Source organism: Sclerotinia sclerotiorum, genomic scaffold (genome assembly GCF_000146945.2).
Source record: "Sclerotinia sclerotiorum 1980 UF-70 scaffold_1 genomic scaffold, whole genome shotgun sequence".
In the NCBI taxonomy this organism is placed as follows: domain Eukaryota; kingdom Fungi; phylum Ascomycota; class Leotiomycetes; order Helotiales; family Sclerotiniaceae; genus Sclerotinia; species Sclerotinia sclerotiorum.
Genome location: NW_001820835.1, coordinates 96,130 through 112,981, shown reverse-complemented (window position 1 = coordinate 112,981; position 16,852 = coordinate 96,130). Strand labels below are relative to the sequence as shown.

The following is a 16,852-nucleotide window of genomic DNA, read 5'->3' as shown; positions in this document are numbered from 1 at the left end:
TGCGGCATCATCATACATTTTCCTTCCTATCACCATTTGCTTCTCTCTCTTTACTTTGTCCTTTTGCTGAAACGCCTCTCCATTTTCAAATCCTAAATCGCAAAAGTCAGCATATATATTCTACTTCATCATTCCAATCAAAAACAATTAACCAAAGGATTCTCAACATACCATGCTCAACACCCATAACCTTCTCCCACCTAACCCCATCCACCTCCCAAACCAACTCACCCTCCACCCTCTCCTTCCCTACCAACCTCTCGACTAAGAATTCTGCATCGTACCATAACATATCAAACTCACATCCCACAACACAAATCTTCTTTGGCAAAACCTCTCTCTTCGCATAGGCCACACTGAGTCTCGGATCACACAAATCCGTTCCTGGAGGTAGATACGCATAATTAAACAGCGGAGCCATTTCCTCCAAGAGATCTTTAGGCGCATGTTCCGGTCTCGCAGCAATAGACACCGATAGAGGCGTCACAAAATTACACGGGGGATAAAATGCACAGACGCCCTGAATCTTACCTTGAAGAGAGGCAGCCTGTGGAACCGCGAGGGATAAAGTTCCGCCGGCGCTGAAACCACCAATGGCCACTTTCGCGCGATCGAATGGAAGTGATTCATCTTCGAGGATGGCGTTTACGATATCGGTTAATTCGTTGACGGCTTGTGGATATGGTGATCCCGGGGCTTTGGAGTAGTCGAGGGAGATGACGAGGATACGATGTTTGGAGGAGAAGTGGGTGCAGAATCCATCGTCTAGGGCGGGTTTTCCGATTACGAAACCCCCGCCGTGGATGTTGAGGTAGAGGGGTAATGGTGCGTCACCAGATTGGTAGGTTGAGGGGATCCAGATTCGGTGGGTGAGAGAGGGGTGCTTGGGGTAAGTTTTGGTGAAGGTTGGGAGAGTGGCTCGGCTGCGGTTATAGGGGTTTGTCATGATTGCGATGAAGATATTGCTTATGGTTTTGAGGAGGCGGACCTTGATGGCAAAAGTTATGCGTTTCCATATTGAGAGTGTGGGCGGATAGATTGGTCCTGAGGGTAGTGGCGGTGGTAAAACCATTTTTGATCTAGTGATTGGGTTTGTGAGTATTCAGACAGTACATTGGTATAGAAATGAGAATTTACAGGTGATATTACTGCCTGAGCTTTATACAGTGGCAGTAAGAAAAATTAGCCTAATGCGAATGGCTACCGCATACACTAATGTATTTATTTAGCGTCTAAGTAGCAAGATCAATGTTTCTCGTAAATCAAACAGTACATCAACACAAGAAAGGAGACTTGTAGTTCAAGAATTTTCGTATGCCAGCACACTCAAATAATCTTAACAGTTGTCAAATGCGCACGTATTCACGTATTTGCCGAGGTGAACTGCCAGAATCTTGAACGTCTATTAAAGTAGATCTAATAAGGGTTGTTATAAATGAAGATATTTAAGTTGATGATATGAGATCCCCTAAAATTCGTTCTTCTTTTGGTGGAGAGTAAGAAAATCGTAGCAATATTGGCTATTTTATTGAGAAGCTCTAACTTATATCACAATGAGAATGAACGATTGAGGTTTGACTTCACAAGCATAGTCACGTGCCATTGAAGAAGAATGAAATGCTTGGCCGGTATCGGTGGATAGACTTCCAGTCCTAAAACAGGAAGAGGAAGAAAATGACGTTGGCACGTGAGTTCCCCTACAGTGGCTGGTTTCACTTCATTTCATTTCATTTTGAATTCGAACGCTCCCAGCTTTATAATCTTCAATCATCACGTTTCCATTATGCGAGACTCGAGAAATCACTTCACTCTGCGCATAATAGCGAGGTATCGTGACAAGAATATAGGAGATCCGAAATGCTTAGGTTTCTAGACCACTTTCAAATCGAGGTGCCAATCGATCATGTATATTCCTCTCCCTTTTCGAAGATCCTTTACTATTATCCTACCTTCAAGGTTGAATCTCTTTCACATCATTGTTTGACATACATGATCTTCCAAGGAAAGCCTTATTTTGCATATGGAATCACCTTGCGATAGTCTCCTGCGTAGAGTCGTACCTAGACTTGACCTCAAGACTCGAACGCCTAGATAACCAGGGATTGGGGCTCCTGACGATGGAATCAGCAATCATTCGTCTTCTGTCTATCAGCTATACATCCTTAGATGTTGAATTGGGAGCTAAAGCTTTGGTATTGGGTATATCTCTCGTGTCAACCATTAGTCATGGGGAGACTGGCACACGAAAATATAATCCAAAGCGATGAAAGTTCATCACTGTGGACACTCTTGTTGCTGTCTTAACAATAACTTTGCCATTTATTATACGTCACGATGAGTCAATATCTTGCACAAATAGATATTGTTTCATCTTGGCAATTCGTCACCCCTCCTCCACTCAAAGCCAAGCCCTACTGTGTTGAGCAGTTTATTGTGAACACGTCATATTGAATCTATTACAATTTCCGTCTGAAGATCCATATTTAAGCGTTTATACACTGTCTACATCGACTATCCCAGTCTCTTTGTTCGTCAATATGGGATACTTAGAATTCTCTTCCCTGAATTGTTCTAGATATGACGATGATACATCAACCATATATATATGTAGGCTTTTCTTTTCTAGAAAAAGTCAAGTGATCTTCATGAATGTATGTCTGCTCATTGAAATTCAATTTAGGCAATATATCTGTACCTAACATGACATTTGCTTGGAGTACTTTCATTTCAAAATCAGTACCTATATCATTCAATGGTGGGCAAGCCTTTTTTCCTTCATCCAGTCTACATAGTGATCCTATCAGGGTCGTGGTGGGGATTTGGAATTTTCATTGAAGGAGAAATTCTTCCCTTCCCGCAGAGTACTGAGCCGAAATTTTGGCACAAATTCTTGCGCTCTCGATTGGGTTCTTAATCTGTTGAAGTTAGCGGCTGATGGCATGCAGGCATGTGTCGCCGGTCATGAAAGTGTTTAGTGTTGCTTCAGGCACCATATGTGAAAAATTGAAGGCCGTCCTAGCAGGGGCGATTGTGATGCTGAAAATAGTTAGAATTCAGGCTCTTTGTTTATCAAAACTCTACTTCATTAGCATCGGCGTAGACGGGTCTGACTCTCAAATACCTAATATGAGTAGTGTGAAGATTCTCTACCAGGTATCATGAGTTTCCTGGGTAACACGCACGAGAGGAAATCCCCATCTCACTCTCAGCGCGGAGCTGTGAAAGATACAGTACAATCTTAGTGGGGTCGCTAGTACTAAATACAGCATCTATATTATATAACAATTGCTTAACCAAACATACAAGATACTATGTACACGAAGTTGAAATATAGATACGAGACTAGACTGCATACGCCAAGGTTAAGTTGTGTATATATGAATCTTATCCCGAAGATATTCCAATAGCTCAACCTTGCGTGATCTCCCTTATATAGTCTACCTAATACATAGTTCCGTTTCATATACAATAGTATTTCCATAACTCAGCAAATAGTGTGTTTCGTTCATATATTCACAAAAACTTTGTAATCTTACATAGAGTCATTGTTAAAAATAGCCCCTTTCCCCGCAACCTCAGCAAGGTATATAGCATGCCATCCGGCTATGAAGAACGAAAATACAATCCATTGCAATTCATCCTCAGATTTCTGGGTCGAGTTCTGATATCACCTTCATTGCAATGATGTATTCGCTCCTTTTCTGGTTCGCCGCCGCGCTCTTCACCTCGGTTCATGGGGCAAATGATACAGGATCTGCTCCAGGTGCTGCTCAAGGGGTAAGTCTACACTCTACTGCCTATTTTTCAATTACTAAATTTGACCGTCTAGGTTACTGGTGGAGGAAATGCCACACCCGTTACGCCTACTACAACTGCACAGTAATTTCAAATGTGCACTTGATACAGAAACCTTTAACTAATCTACTCTTCAGATTGATCTCCTACCTTACTGACTCATCACCGCGAGTTATTCTTATTACCAAGACCTTCGATTTTCGTGGTAGTATGGGCACCACAACAGCGGCTGGATGCATACCATCGAGCAATACATGTGGATCTAGTGGACAAAATGCCATTAACGCAAATGGCTGGTGTGGCTCTAGTCCAAAAACTACAGTCAGCTACGACAACGCTGGTACCACAGCAATTCTGGTCAAGAGCAACAAGAGTATCATAGGGGTAGGCAGCGCCGGTGTAATTGTTGGCCGAGGACTCAATCTAAAGGGTGTTACCAATGTCATCATTCAAAATATTCACATTACCAACCTTAACCCTTCATTGATTTGGGGTGGTGATGCTATCACATTAGTAAGCTTTACATCTTATATGTACAGGTCTCACAAACTAAATGTTTTTCTAGGCGGGCACAGATTTAATCTGGATCGACCACTGTAAATTCTCCCTCATCGGTCGACAAATGCTCGTCACTGGATACCAAGCCGCTGGTAGAGTCACTGTTTCCAACAATGAATTTGATGGCAAAACTTCTTGGTCTTCATCTTGCAACAATCAACATTACTGGACAATGCTCTTCCTAGGTGCCTCAGACTATATCACTCTCTTGAACAACTACGTCCACGATTGTTCTGGTCGTGCACCAAAAGTAGGAGGAAGCGGTACTATATACATGCACGCAGTGAACAATTACTTTGCGAGCATCGATGGTCATGATTTTGATGTCGCTAAAGGCGGTGCCGTCTTAATGGAGGGAAATTATTTCAAAACTGTCAAAACGCCTATCACAGCTGCATCTTCCACGGCAGGAGGATCCATCTTCAACGCTGTCGCTGGAACAGAGTCTTCTTGTTCTGCTTCTCTGGGTCGTGCTTGCTTCTCAAATGCAGCGGATGGCTCGGGAAAAATTACTGCTTTTAGTAAAACTGACTTTTTTTCCTCGTTTAAATCGAAGGGGATGAGTAGTTTTCCTGCTGCTATTGCTGCTTCGGGTGTTCCGGCTTATGTGATGGCTAATGCTGGGATTGGGAAGATTAAGGGGGGGGTTGAAGCTCGGGATCGAGCTGTTGATTCGGAGGTTTGTTATTAGTACCCGTACCACTAGAACGAACTGCTTCCTACAGATATTCTAGTTTCTTTCTCCAACATACACTACTTGTGTATATTTGAAGTTCTCATCTAAATCCCTACTTGTTCTCAATAACCAGATTAGTCGTTAGAGATCTTAAGGATTCTCTTTCTTTTATAGAACTCATAGAACTTAGCTCCTTTGTTATCGGAATAGTAATGGAACTAGCTTGCGAAACATACTGGTCTCATAAGGTCTGGCTTGTATAGAAGAGAGCTGAAGCTATCTAGAGCAACAGAATCAACAATATAATAGCTATACAGTTTTCGGGGGCTCTGATGTAGTATGGTGAGTCTCCGGACTCTTTTGGTAATAAATAAGTATAGTGATTTATAGTTTATCTACAATGAAGACATGTATGAACGGAATGAAGATTTGGTACACGTATTTCATAGCCGAATGATTTCCATATAACTTGATAAATCATTTAGATTTATACTAAAGCCTAGTGTATATAAATCTCTAAATACACCGCAAATTCCACTTTCCTATAGCTATCCCTATCCTTCCATCATTCTCTACTGTCCGCCTAATCCCAGTGTATACTCTGCCCTTTCCAAGCTTCAACATTACATTCTAGATTCGGATAAATAATCTTATCATCATTGGTTCCTAGAGATCTTCACATTAGAGATCTTCTTCTCACTTCCACGAAATTTTTTAATCTCCTCTTTGAATGGATATATATATATATATTCCTTATCCCAAATCTTCATATTCATGATCATGACTATTTTATTTTTCCTCGGTGAAATAGATCGTCTTCGTTTTAGGCTTTCTAAGTATCTGCAGCTATTTCTTCATGCCGGGTCCTACTAATTCTCTGGCGGAATGGGTTTTTGGTTATAGTTATGGTTATGTAGTGCTGAAGAGTGACAGGAAAGTGAGTGATATGGTGTGAGCAGGCTATACGTGAGGGGAGGGTATGGTGAGATTTGAGATAATAAAGTAGTGTGAATCATACAAACAGCTACTCCCTTCTGTCTCATATCATCCATTCATATATATATTCACTCACTACCTAATATGATCAACAGACCCATTCCCAGCATATATACCCAAAGACAAAAGACAAAAATCCCCACCAAGAATGAGCGTAAAATCGAACAACCACATAAGGGAAGCATACCAAGTTTATGTATCTCCCTCTGAGATTTAATGAAGAACTGCGGCAGAAGTCTTGATTCTTGAGTCTTACTTTTTCCATTCAATACCACCCACAGGATGGAAGTATCAGATTGCCTCAGGAAAATCTGAATACTAGTCTATCTATGCGTACGTATCTACCTAAGATTATGGTAGGAATCAGATCTGCTGTATAACCAATATTAGATACACATAGCTCGGCGATTCGATCTGGCTATACTTATAATCACCATAACTCTAAGACAAATCAAAGGAAAAGGTATGGATTTAATGAGGTGGTGATATTGTATCTACCTGTGAATAGGAAATCATTAGATATAATCTTTATTATTGATGATAATTTATAATTATACTTCTAAATATCCAAAAAGACTAGTAATAAATTCATTCACTGAGTTAACAAAAATACAATATTCTCATTCTCATTCTCATTCTCATCCTATACATTCCATATTACCTCCAATACCTCCACCACCTATAAACCCAATAAAGATAAATCTAGAAAACGAAAACAAAACATAATTATCTTCTCCGAAAGAAATCTACAGCCACTAGACTCTAAATCTGAAGATGAATCACTCCCCTTGTCCACCTACCTATCGATTTAATATTAAGCTTACAATAACACCCTACTCTCCATTCCCCGTCCTTCATCCTTTTTTCAGCTAAAACCCAAGACCCAAGACCCACCACATCCACCCCATCTACGAACTAAACAAATCCCCTACCCTAACCCTAATTAATCATTCCAAGCAAAACATTTTATCACTGCATCCTCTACATCCCTATATCCGTTTCATTCCCTACATCCCCCACATCTCCAAATCCCCAAGTCCTTATATCCCCAAATCCACAAATCCCCATATCCCTAAATCTTCAATTCCTCAATTCCCTATATCCACAAATCCAAAAATCTTCAAATCTCCATATCCTCATATTCCTACATCCCCCACAAACCGAAATCCCCAAACCATAATCCCTCCACACACCACTTACTTCCTTCTTTCTTCTTATCCTATTTACCTCATTTATCTTATCTTATCTTATCTTTTTTATTTTATTTTATTTTATTTTATTTTATTTTATTTTATTTTATTTTATTTTATTTTATTTTATTTTATTTTATTTTATTTTATTTTATTTTATTTTATTTTATTTTATTTTATTTTATTTTATTTTATTTTATTTTATTTTATTTTATTTTATTTTATTTTATTTTATTTTATTTTTGTAACATTATAAACTATTATCACGTGCTATAGGATCACATGAATAGTCTTGTGAGGGAGCGAAGGAGCGAGATTCGAATCTCGCTCCCCAGTGTGACGCCTCACACCTCCGGGTCACGTGGCATGCCCCGTTTGTATTTAATCATAGGAAAACTCTCTACTCTTGTTGGGATGCGAAGACTCAACACCTGTACGCGGTGCATCCTACGAACCTCCAGCTCTCTTATGAGAGTCTGCAGAGCTAAGTTTGAGTTATTTGATGGAGTCGTGGTAATTGGAAGAGGAAGAGGCGCCCGATCACGACGTTTTTACCCGTTTGCGGTTTTTTGACAGTTGCATTATCGAAATGCGCTCTCTACAACACTACCTTTATTACGAAACAGAGGACAACACCATCATCTACGACAATACGCCACGAAATCATCTCACTTCTTAAAAGTGAGACTCCTCTGGAACATATAGTACAACTCGACATCTTTGACGCGTATATGTTATATACTGTATACCTCCCATGATCGACACGACTGAAACGACAACAATTTATATACCTTCCATACGGGAACACCGGAGGAGTACTGTTGAAGGACCTGAGCTGATGACGAAACTTACTCTGCTCTCATTCAGCGGAGGTATGCTACTTACGGAATCGGGACACCCGTACAAGCCACTACCTGTGCATGCTATAGTTACGCTATATGAGGATTGGTGCTCCTTCATAAGCTTTCTATTGGCAGGATGATCAGAATGAGGACGAGGCAATCCTGACGGTGGGCGATTACAGTACGTTCTGGTATATAAGGAGTAATTGGATTGATGGTATCGGGAAGGGGATCAGGGATGAAGGGTTTTCGAGTACAATGTTTTAATAGTATGAGGGGAAGGGAGAGAGATCAAGAGCCAGTGATCTAGTGGACGAGGATGACCACAATTACAACCCCAAAAGGCCTACCGGCCCAAACCCCCCCTGCGAAGGCAATCATGTAAACCCTGCCCTAGCCCCCTTTAAATTGTATATAAATACTCCCCCTAGCTAGCTAGTAAACCACTCAGAGGCTTCTCCTCTGAGCGTCATTTGTCCAAAACTGGAATAGATGGCTAAGGTTATCACGCGCCAAGGCGCGTGGGCCTACGGCCTATGACGATAAACACAATCAATCAATCAATCAATCAATCTCTACTCTTGTTTTCCTTCTTCTTTTCTCCTTAGCTTAGTATTTTCTAATACAAGATACTTTACCCAGTATTCTTGAGTGTGACACCCAGCTCCCTCGCTCCAATGTTGGAATACGAAGGTCTATATAATCAAGATGGATTCCCTTTGTATAGAGCTTCGTGCTCAAGATAAAGATCAATCATTTAGTATACTCTACTATTAGTTACGAATTGCATTATTGTCATTACTTAAGTCCCTGCTTGACGCCTAGTTATAAACCACCTCGAGAGCCTAGAGCACTTCCACGTGATCTAGACGGCAAACCTCGTAACATTTATCTTATCTTCCCTACCTTCCCTACCTTCCCTACCTTCCCTACCTTCCCTACCTTCCCTACCTTCCCTACCTTACTAATACTTATATATATAAAGAAAGAAATAAAATTATACTATCAAATCATTTATCTATTATAATAAATATTCAAAAACTATCAATCTATACTTCTAGAATTGTGACTTCTGACCTCTGACTTCTGACTTCTGACTTCTGACTTCTTGATATAAGATTTAAGTTTGCATTTACATATTTACAGTGATAGAACTGTAGATGCTTACTTTGGTATGCCATAAGGAATTTCAAGCGAGAAATGAGAGAGATAAGTATCTAAGACTTAGCTAAGATTACCTAAATTACAGATGGTTATACGCACACATATAAAGACAATAGTAATATTACATAAAAACAAGATACTCAATCATTAGGCATTAAAATCTATCATGGTATCATTATAAATATATGTACAGACAGATACAGATTGACAACTCCGGAGAAACATAACCAGCCAAATGGCAATAAGCTGTGTAAATATGTAGATAGGTCATTGCCTGATCCATTTTCTTTCCTTTCCATTCCGTTCCATTCCCCATCCATTTCTTCATTTCAATCATAACTCCTAAAATGACAATTAAAAATTCCCATTTCCAGTTCGATACTGATGAGCCCCTCTATATCCATCCGCGGGCATCTCTGCTGCATTTGGAACCGTATACGGAGAACTCGTTCGATAATCAACACCATTAATTTGTTGACCATGAGTAGCTGTAACGGGAGATACAGGACTATGTCCATATCCTGTATGGGAACCATATCCCTCATGAGATCTTCCCATCATTGTCGTATCCGTTGCGTATGAGTTCCTCACATCGTCAGGACTAGTATGAGCAGGTAATGAGTCGGGCTTTTCCGAAGCTATTCCTCCGGCCATGTATTCACCATCGCGGGCTGGTTGACGTTGCCAGAACTTACGGCGGGATCGACCAGCTGTGTAGCCATTGTTGGGGGAGGGACCGAATGCCTTTTCTTTCTTGTGATGTTTGATGAGGGCTATTTCGACGAAGAGTGAAATGAAGAAGAATACACTGATTATAATGTAAGTTTCAGTTTCTCTTTTTTCTGCACTCAAAATAACGAGAGAAAGGAGGATAAACTTACGCAGCAACGATTGCAACGGCAAAACAAGCCGTGTTCAATCTACAACTATCACGTAGACTAGGCAGACTTGTATTTCTCCCAGCTCCTACACCAGAGGTCCTATCATTCGTATCGACAATTCCATTACCCAGAGGAGTAGCCACCGATCCAGTACATGATCTACCACCTCGAGTAACCCAAGCTATATAGCTAAATGCGCCGGTGAAGCAGAAATCGAGGACAATAGCGATGATGGAAAAGAATACGAAACCGGCAAGACAGCAAAGGAGAGCAAGTCCAACAGCTGTATAGACAAAACCAGCACCAGAAATACCTTCGACGGCTTTGATGTGATCGGAGATGGGTAAGTTATTGGTAGAGAGTTTGGCGAGGAAATAGGCAAAGATTCCGAGAATAATGGCTGCGCAGCAGAATTCGACGCCGCGGAGGAACCATTGAAGGGCTTTGAGTGCTACTCCACCACCTCTCATGATGAAGTATTTTGAAGTATATTTCTTTTTCGATATATAAATGAGTGGTATAAAATTGAGAGTGGATCGAATCAAGGGGAAGTTGAAGAAAATAAGGATATAAAATATGGGGTGAGACGATGACTATTTTAAGATAGTAAGATCTGCACGTAATGATGTCGTCAAACTTAGCAAGCAGATGACAAGTTGTAAACGAAGCATTCGTCAGTGGAACGCTGTACTCTCGAGTATCAAATAGTATAATAATAATAACAAGTACAGTACCCAGACCGGCAAGCTATCCGGAAACCCTGGTTTTCGATTCGTTTTGTTTGAGTTTTCTTTGTTCTCTCTGCCCTCATATGCATTCGTTTCTTTGTTCCTGATCGAATTCAAACTTTCGGTACTTGGACCTTTGTGGCTGTTCTCGATCTCCAAATTGTTAACGGTCGGTCTCGATGGGCTTGCGTTAGTGAGGTACTTGTGAGATACTCTAGACAGAACCCAGAGAGGTTTCTCTTATTCACATTGCAGTGCCATATACCGCGGTAGAGATTCTCGGACGAAAGCACCAAGTCACGATCATCTTTTCTCAAAACAGAAATTGAGAATATCAATGTTCAGAAGTGATATTCATGATGTTCAAAGGATTCCACATTAAGCCTTGGTACTCTTCTTTCATTCGTTCTTTCCATCATTAGAATATCTTTCTATTTCTTCGGATCCCGAAGAGATTTGGTCCAGACTTGCTGACGTCATTAATTGGAGCATTTGGCTGTGTATGATCCTTGAAGAGCTGGATCATCATCCGTGGGGAAGAGCTAAGCCACAAATTGAAAAAACAGGTTATCATGTGATCACGTGCACTTGAACGGGTCCGTGAATTTATGGCTTGCTTGACTGGACAAAGCAATCCCCAGATTTGGTCGGCGATGATTTATAAATAGATTATTCAAATACGAAAGTAGAGTTTTTGATAATTGCTAGTTTCGATTGCTACTGGGTGGATTCACAGTCAAAGCCATATGAAGAGACTAGGAACGACTAAATTTTCTCGATTAGGAAAATGGGTACACTTCACAAAAACGAAAGTGTACGCACGCACACATGCAGTATGGTTATGAAATCCGCAAAAGAACATGAAGGACATTCTCAATGAGACAGACGGTGAAGACTTTCCCCGCTATTCTGCTCAAGGAACAATCCAGGTCGTTTGATATCAATGATTTATCATGCTTTACAAGTACCATACACAGACGGAGGTAGAGACGATTGTCCACGAGCAATTCACAAATCACGATTTATTAAACTTTTCTCTGGTTTATATGAAGTACCGAGAAATAGATCGACAGGCACATAGGTTTGCTATTCATCACATTAGATGTTCCCATAAATGCTGCTATAGAAAAGTAGTTAAAACTCGCCCTGTCTATCTCGAGAGAGAGACATGCATCCGATGAAGCTTTGAATGAGTACTCTATGCATATACAACCCACCTAGTAGCTGCCTATACAAACAAGAAGGCAAGCAGAAAATGGAAACTCCTCCTTATCTAGCAGACTTTCAACAAAATCCAAAATCCAAAAAGCAACTCTCAAACTACTAGATATCATCCCCCTTTAAATATACAATATACGCACCTAATATCAATACAAAATCTTGAATAATACTCGAGTAGAATAAAAACCCAAATCTACTTTACTTGTAGGATCTTCAACAAAATCCAAAAACAATCTTATCCCCCTCTTATGTAAGATTTTACCTCCCAAACAAACTTCACACTTTTACTTCAAATCTCTACCACCAATCCCCATCCCCATCCCCAATCCCATTTCAAATAAAACTAAAAAAGATTATCTAGAATATAATAACTCAAACAATATAATACTCAAGAGTCCACTGAGTTCCTTAACCCAGAACCACACACTATATCACATCCACCGCATTTTAAAAACACCTATTTACTTACTAGGTATATACCAATAATGATTTTTGAATCGGGATATCAAGTATTAAGCACTAGATAGGTAGTAACCATTGTAAATGAATATGATGGTAGCTAAGTACCTATGGAGTATCTTTCTATCTACGCAAACGCTTCGATGTAGTGAATGAAATCCGACAGATTTGATAGACGACGTCTCGTAGAAAAGAGAATATGTGAACTTGGGGGGATAAAGATACATTTAAATTCTATATCATATATATTTAAATACGATATGAGATAATAACACGAAATATCTAGATATCATGGAAATACATCTCTCATCCGTCTCACCTCACCCCAATCCCATCTCTTCGGATACCCTTCAACCCCTTTTAACCTCAATTCTTCTTCGCTTGTTTCTGGTTCTTCATAATCTCAACCCTGGCGCTGATAACACTATTCCTCACCTGCATCGCATTCCCAATATCGTAAAATGCAACATACATTGCATATATTGGCAAGAAAACCCACAGCATATTGAAAAATACCAAGTACACCCATTTAAACATAAAGTTACTGGTGTTTAAATTTTGATTTCCCGTTAACCATTCGGGCGCGAACGTCATGAAACCTATTGATTCCACCAAATCAGCATCTGCGTTCCAAATTCTATGAAAAGGGAGAAAGAAATGTAAAAAAAAGAGTATAAAAATGAAATTCATAAACATACCACCATACAATTCCCCCGTAGCAAGCACCACCATCCAAAAATTAACCCTCCAATCCTTCCTCACAATGCCCCAACAAATCCAAAGCGCCAAAGGACCAGCCCCAAGCACCGTCAACAATTCCAAACTCACGACTGTGAGATCCGCACCCGCCCATCTCTTATCCGCCTGCGCATAAACCATCCACAATTTACTCGCCCAATTATCCGCATACTGGGCTCCATAGACAAATTGACTCGTGCCCAGGAAATTGGTAAGAGCGACGGGATGAGCAATCGACGAATCGAAGGGAACGCTGGAGAAAAAACAGTTGTAGAGAAATGAACCTTCGAAGATGGTGTGAATGAGAAAATCAAAGAAATGCCAGATGAAGAGGATACGGAGGGAGGAGGGGATGCTAGGACTTAGGACGCGGATAGAGAGTATGTAGGAGGAGAGGAGAATGGCGACAACGCCGAGGAGGGAGAGAATGGTAGTTTGGTCTATGTGCTCCATTATTAAGGACATGGCCAATGGAGACGGGATTTGAGGATTAATAGGCTTGAATTCAACTCATTGAACTGCGGAGATTTGAAAAATAGAATACGGGTAGATTTTTGAAGGTAAATATCATAATATAAAGATGGCTGAAGCCAATTGACAGCTCATACTTCTCTTTCCACTATTGGTCTATCAAAAATTGGAAGCTTCAGCTGGAAATGAAGCTTTGGCCACTTCACGGCTTGACTTTAATCCGTAACTAAAGCCAGCCGTGAACGTGACTACCCGAGCGGGTTGTGCCTTCCCCTGATGACGTCATACACAACCCCACCACAAAGTAAACAAAGTTGGTTGAGAATTGCCCCTGATGGAAAGATCTCTCAGTTGGAAAAATTCCCGTACTTGCATAGGCCATGATTATTCATCTCATGACTAGATCCACGATTGTCTCATTAGCCACAATTTGGACGAAATCAGAATTCGTACCGATTATCGAGAAATTTTCACACATGCATAATATGCAAGTCACAAATGTAAAATAGAAGACAAATTTGTTTTCATTATTCATAAAAGCATCGTTATTGTTATGAGGGTATTGAGACCACTAATACATGAGTTTCAGGCTCATCACCTCCCCAGAGAACCTCCCGTCCATCCCAGACGCCAAATTCATTATGATCGAATGCAGATTGCGAGATCCATCGAATTGAAGAATTTAGTGCTTGGCAGCCTCTGTGATAAGAATTAGTATGTGACTATGGAGATGTAAAAGGTGAGAAATATAGAACATACCCTTGTGGACATCAGCCTTGGTGTTGTGTCCAGACTCATCAACCTTGTCCTTGATGGCATCGACACCGGCGTTGGCACGGGTGGAAAGGCTGGCATCACTGTCCTTGGCGACTTGCTTGTTGGCCTCCTTGGAGGTAGTGGCAGTGGCACCTTGAACAGTCTCGGCGACGTAGTTGGCAGCGTTCTGTAGGATAAAATGTTAGAAGATGCGAAGAAAGTGAGAAGGGATCATCAGATCATGAGCAGGAAAAGACTTGCCTTGACGGTCTCCATTTTGAAAGTTTTGTAGTGTTGATTTGAAGATTTAGTTGAAGTTGTTTGGATTGTTGCAGTGTAGTGTAGAGTAGTGAGTTGTAATGTTGATGGAAAAGAAATCGAGACGAAGAGGGACAGGTTGAGGTTTATATATTCTACTTTCTTGCCCTCAACATGAAGCTAAGACCGCATTCATTCTTACCCTGATGGTTCTTGTGCGTCATACTTGCGAAATTGCTCGTTGCCAAGTTATCATGAATAAGCACTCAAAGGGGAGGAGCATTTTCTCTAACAAGAGAAAGAGCTTTGTTTGTTTTGCTGCATTTGCTGTTTTGCTACATAGAATGTCGCTACTAGCTAGGAACACAGCTACAACAATTGAGCTTCAGTTCGTTTACAATGACGTAGGAACCAGGAACCAGGGTCTTTTTAGCCAATCAAATCTCGACATTAATGGCTTCCTTGCATAGTTTGGTATGAACTAAAAAAGGGTGTGGTTAAGCAATCCATAAAAGTTGAGCCATAAGTGATACAAGTAGTGATTTTATAAAATATGATTGGTAGATGAGAAATGCCCTGACGCTTTGTGGCTTGACCAACTTTTCCCATCAAACAAATGCGGGTTTTCCCTTTCCGATGTTATCCGCATGGCAAAAAATGGAAGATCCCCCGCTATTCAGCTGAGTGCAGGAACCACTAGTTCCTCATTGGAATTAGGTCAATACTTCATTTGTATATAAAAATGAAAATACTTGGTTATTGGAAGAAAAGTAGGAGTTTCTGGAACGCTCTACTCTGAATGCCAAACGAAATAGCCCACTTATTAATGTACCTCGTGAGCCGTGTTTACTGAAAATTGTTGAACGGCATGATAGAAATTCCATGCTGAATAGCCTGATACCAAAGAATTGCATGCTTCCATGATCCATTTGTTCAAGAATGCTCGATGCTCGATGCTATATGGTCGCTCGATGAAGATGGAAGATCGAGATCTTACATCTCCATCTCGATCACACTCTAATCTTCACATGCACGCGTATAGTAATTGCCTCGGATGCTGGCTGTGAGTTATGCGTTACTAACGATGTCACCTCATTGTGCTACGTTATTTGGCCTTTGCACTTATCGAAGTCTGCTGATAAAAAAGCCTTGGAGCCAAAATCTGCTTCGCGAGATGATTGATCCCCTTTGCCCTCTGCTTTCCCTTTCGCATTGCATCGGTTTCGATGACATGATCAAAAATGAGTAAAACTTCTCGATCGTTGGAAAGAGGACAATCCTGTTTTCTCGTCTCCATGAGTGGACGCATTTCCGGATCATGTGTTGCACATCCCTCTCTGCCTTGAAATCTTACCTACTGTGAAGATGCTTTCTATATCCCCATTCCTATGTTGTCATTCGTCTACACCACCAATAATCGCGTCACTTATATCCTCAAAATTTCACCGCCTTGTCTAATTCCACCGCGGAACATTTCTTCAATGACCTTTCCTTCCAATAATGTCTCTTGCACGATACCGTCTACGTGTTTCGGCTCGACCCTCCCATACCAAATTCCACACCCTGCCAATGGATGAGCTTCACCATCTTTCATCTTAGCTTCAGGTGGAATGTATAATATGACATTTCCAGCAAATTTATGTCCCCCGATATGACTTATTAACCCAATTCTTGCAGTATTCGTATTCGGTTCCCTCGGTCCTTCCAAGAGCTCTGTAGAGCTATCGACGCTCACCTCCACTGCACCTTTCGCGACCTGCACTTCTTTCGTCGGCAGAACTCTTTCAAACTCAGCTTGCAAGATTGGAGCTAGGATTCCACATCTCATGTCTCGTCCTCCGTGTCCGCAAATCAATATCAATATATCCTTCACATCTTTTACAGCAGGCAGATATTTTGCTTGTTCCTTATTCCGCCGCAAACGATCCTTATGTATGGGAGATATGCTATCATGTGCAGCATCCAGTTTCGTTGGAAGTAGATATCCTTTTACCAGAGCTTGCACAGAATCGAAAGAGACCCGTGGAAGGAATGGAATATATTTGAAGGACGGTACTATGTACGCAGATGTCGTTATAATTTCGGGTCTTTGTGAGGCGATGGTAGAAGGAAAGGATGC

The 16,852-nt window shown here is 40.8% G+C and overlaps 7 protein-coding genes across 7 annotated transcripts; 2 read left to right on the top strand and 5 right to left on the bottom strand.

Annotated features, from left to right (window-relative positions):
- Positions 1-10: 10 nt before the first annotated feature.
- On the bottom strand, positions 11-1,072 carry SS1G_00041 (hypothetical protein; the record flags this gene model as incomplete). Its single annotated transcript, XM_001597905.1, has 2 exons — positions 11-66; positions 172-1,072. The coding sequence occupies 2 exons, from the start codon at positions 1,070-1,072 to the stop codon at positions 11-13; spliced, it is 957 nt and encodes a 318-aa protein (XP_001597955.1).
- Positions 1,073-3,684: 2,612 nt separating this feature from the next.
- SS1G_00040 (hypothetical protein) lies at positions 3,685-5,313 on the top strand (the record flags this gene model as incomplete). The annotated part of the gene is made up of 5 exons (XM_001597904.1): positions 3,685-3,777; positions 3,830-3,879; positions 3,933-4,308; positions 4,361-5,032; positions 5,293-5,313. The coding sequence occupies 5 exons, from the start codon at positions 3,685-3,687 to the stop codon at positions 5,311-5,313; spliced, it is 1,212 nt and encodes a 403-aa protein (XP_001597954.1).
- Positions 5,314-7,969: 2,656 nt separating this feature from the next.
- Positions 7,970-8,197, top strand: SS1G_00039 (hypothetical protein; the record flags this gene model as incomplete). The annotated part of the gene is made up of 1 exon (XM_001597903.1): positions 7,970-8,197. One exon carries the CDS (start codon positions 7,970-7,972, stop codon positions 8,195-8,197), a length of 228 nt encoding a protein of 75 aa, XP_001597953.1.
- A 1,378-nt stretch (positions 8,198-9,575) lies between these two features.
- Positions 9,576-10,572, bottom strand: SS1G_00038 (hypothetical protein; the record flags this gene model as incomplete). Its single annotated transcript, XM_001597902.1, has 2 exons — positions 9,576-10,029; positions 10,103-10,572. The coding sequence occupies 2 exons, from the start codon at positions 10,570-10,572 to the stop codon at positions 9,576-9,578; spliced, it is 924 nt and encodes a 307-aa protein (XP_001597952.1).
- Positions 10,573-12,876: 2,304 nt separating this feature from the next.
- SS1G_00037 (hypothetical protein) lies at positions 12,877-13,713 on the bottom strand (the record flags this gene model as incomplete). Its single annotated transcript, XM_001597901.1, has 2 exons — positions 12,877-13,109; positions 13,209-13,713. The coding sequence occupies 2 exons, from the start codon at positions 13,711-13,713 to the stop codon at positions 12,877-12,879; spliced, it is 738 nt and encodes a 245-aa protein (XP_001597951.1).
- A 688-nt stretch (positions 13,714-14,401) lies between these two features.
- Positions 14,402-14,751, bottom strand: SS1G_00036 (Grg1 protein; the record flags this gene model as incomplete). The annotated part of the gene is made up of 3 exons (XM_001597900.1): positions 14,402-14,418; positions 14,479-14,662; positions 14,737-14,751. The coding sequence occupies 3 exons, from the start codon at positions 14,749-14,751 to the stop codon at positions 14,402-14,404; spliced, it is 216 nt and encodes a 71-aa protein (XP_001597950.1).
- A 1,408-nt stretch (positions 14,752-16,159) lies between these two features.
- On the bottom strand, positions 16,160-16,561 carry SS1G_00035 (hypothetical protein; the record flags this gene model as incomplete). The annotated part of the gene is made up of 1 exon (XM_001597899.1): positions 16,160-16,561. The coding sequence occupies one exon, from the start codon at positions 16,559-16,561 to the stop codon at positions 16,160-16,162; it is 402 nt and encodes a 133-aa protein (XP_001597949.1).
- Between the last annotated feature and the right edge of the window lie 291 nt (positions 16,562-16,852).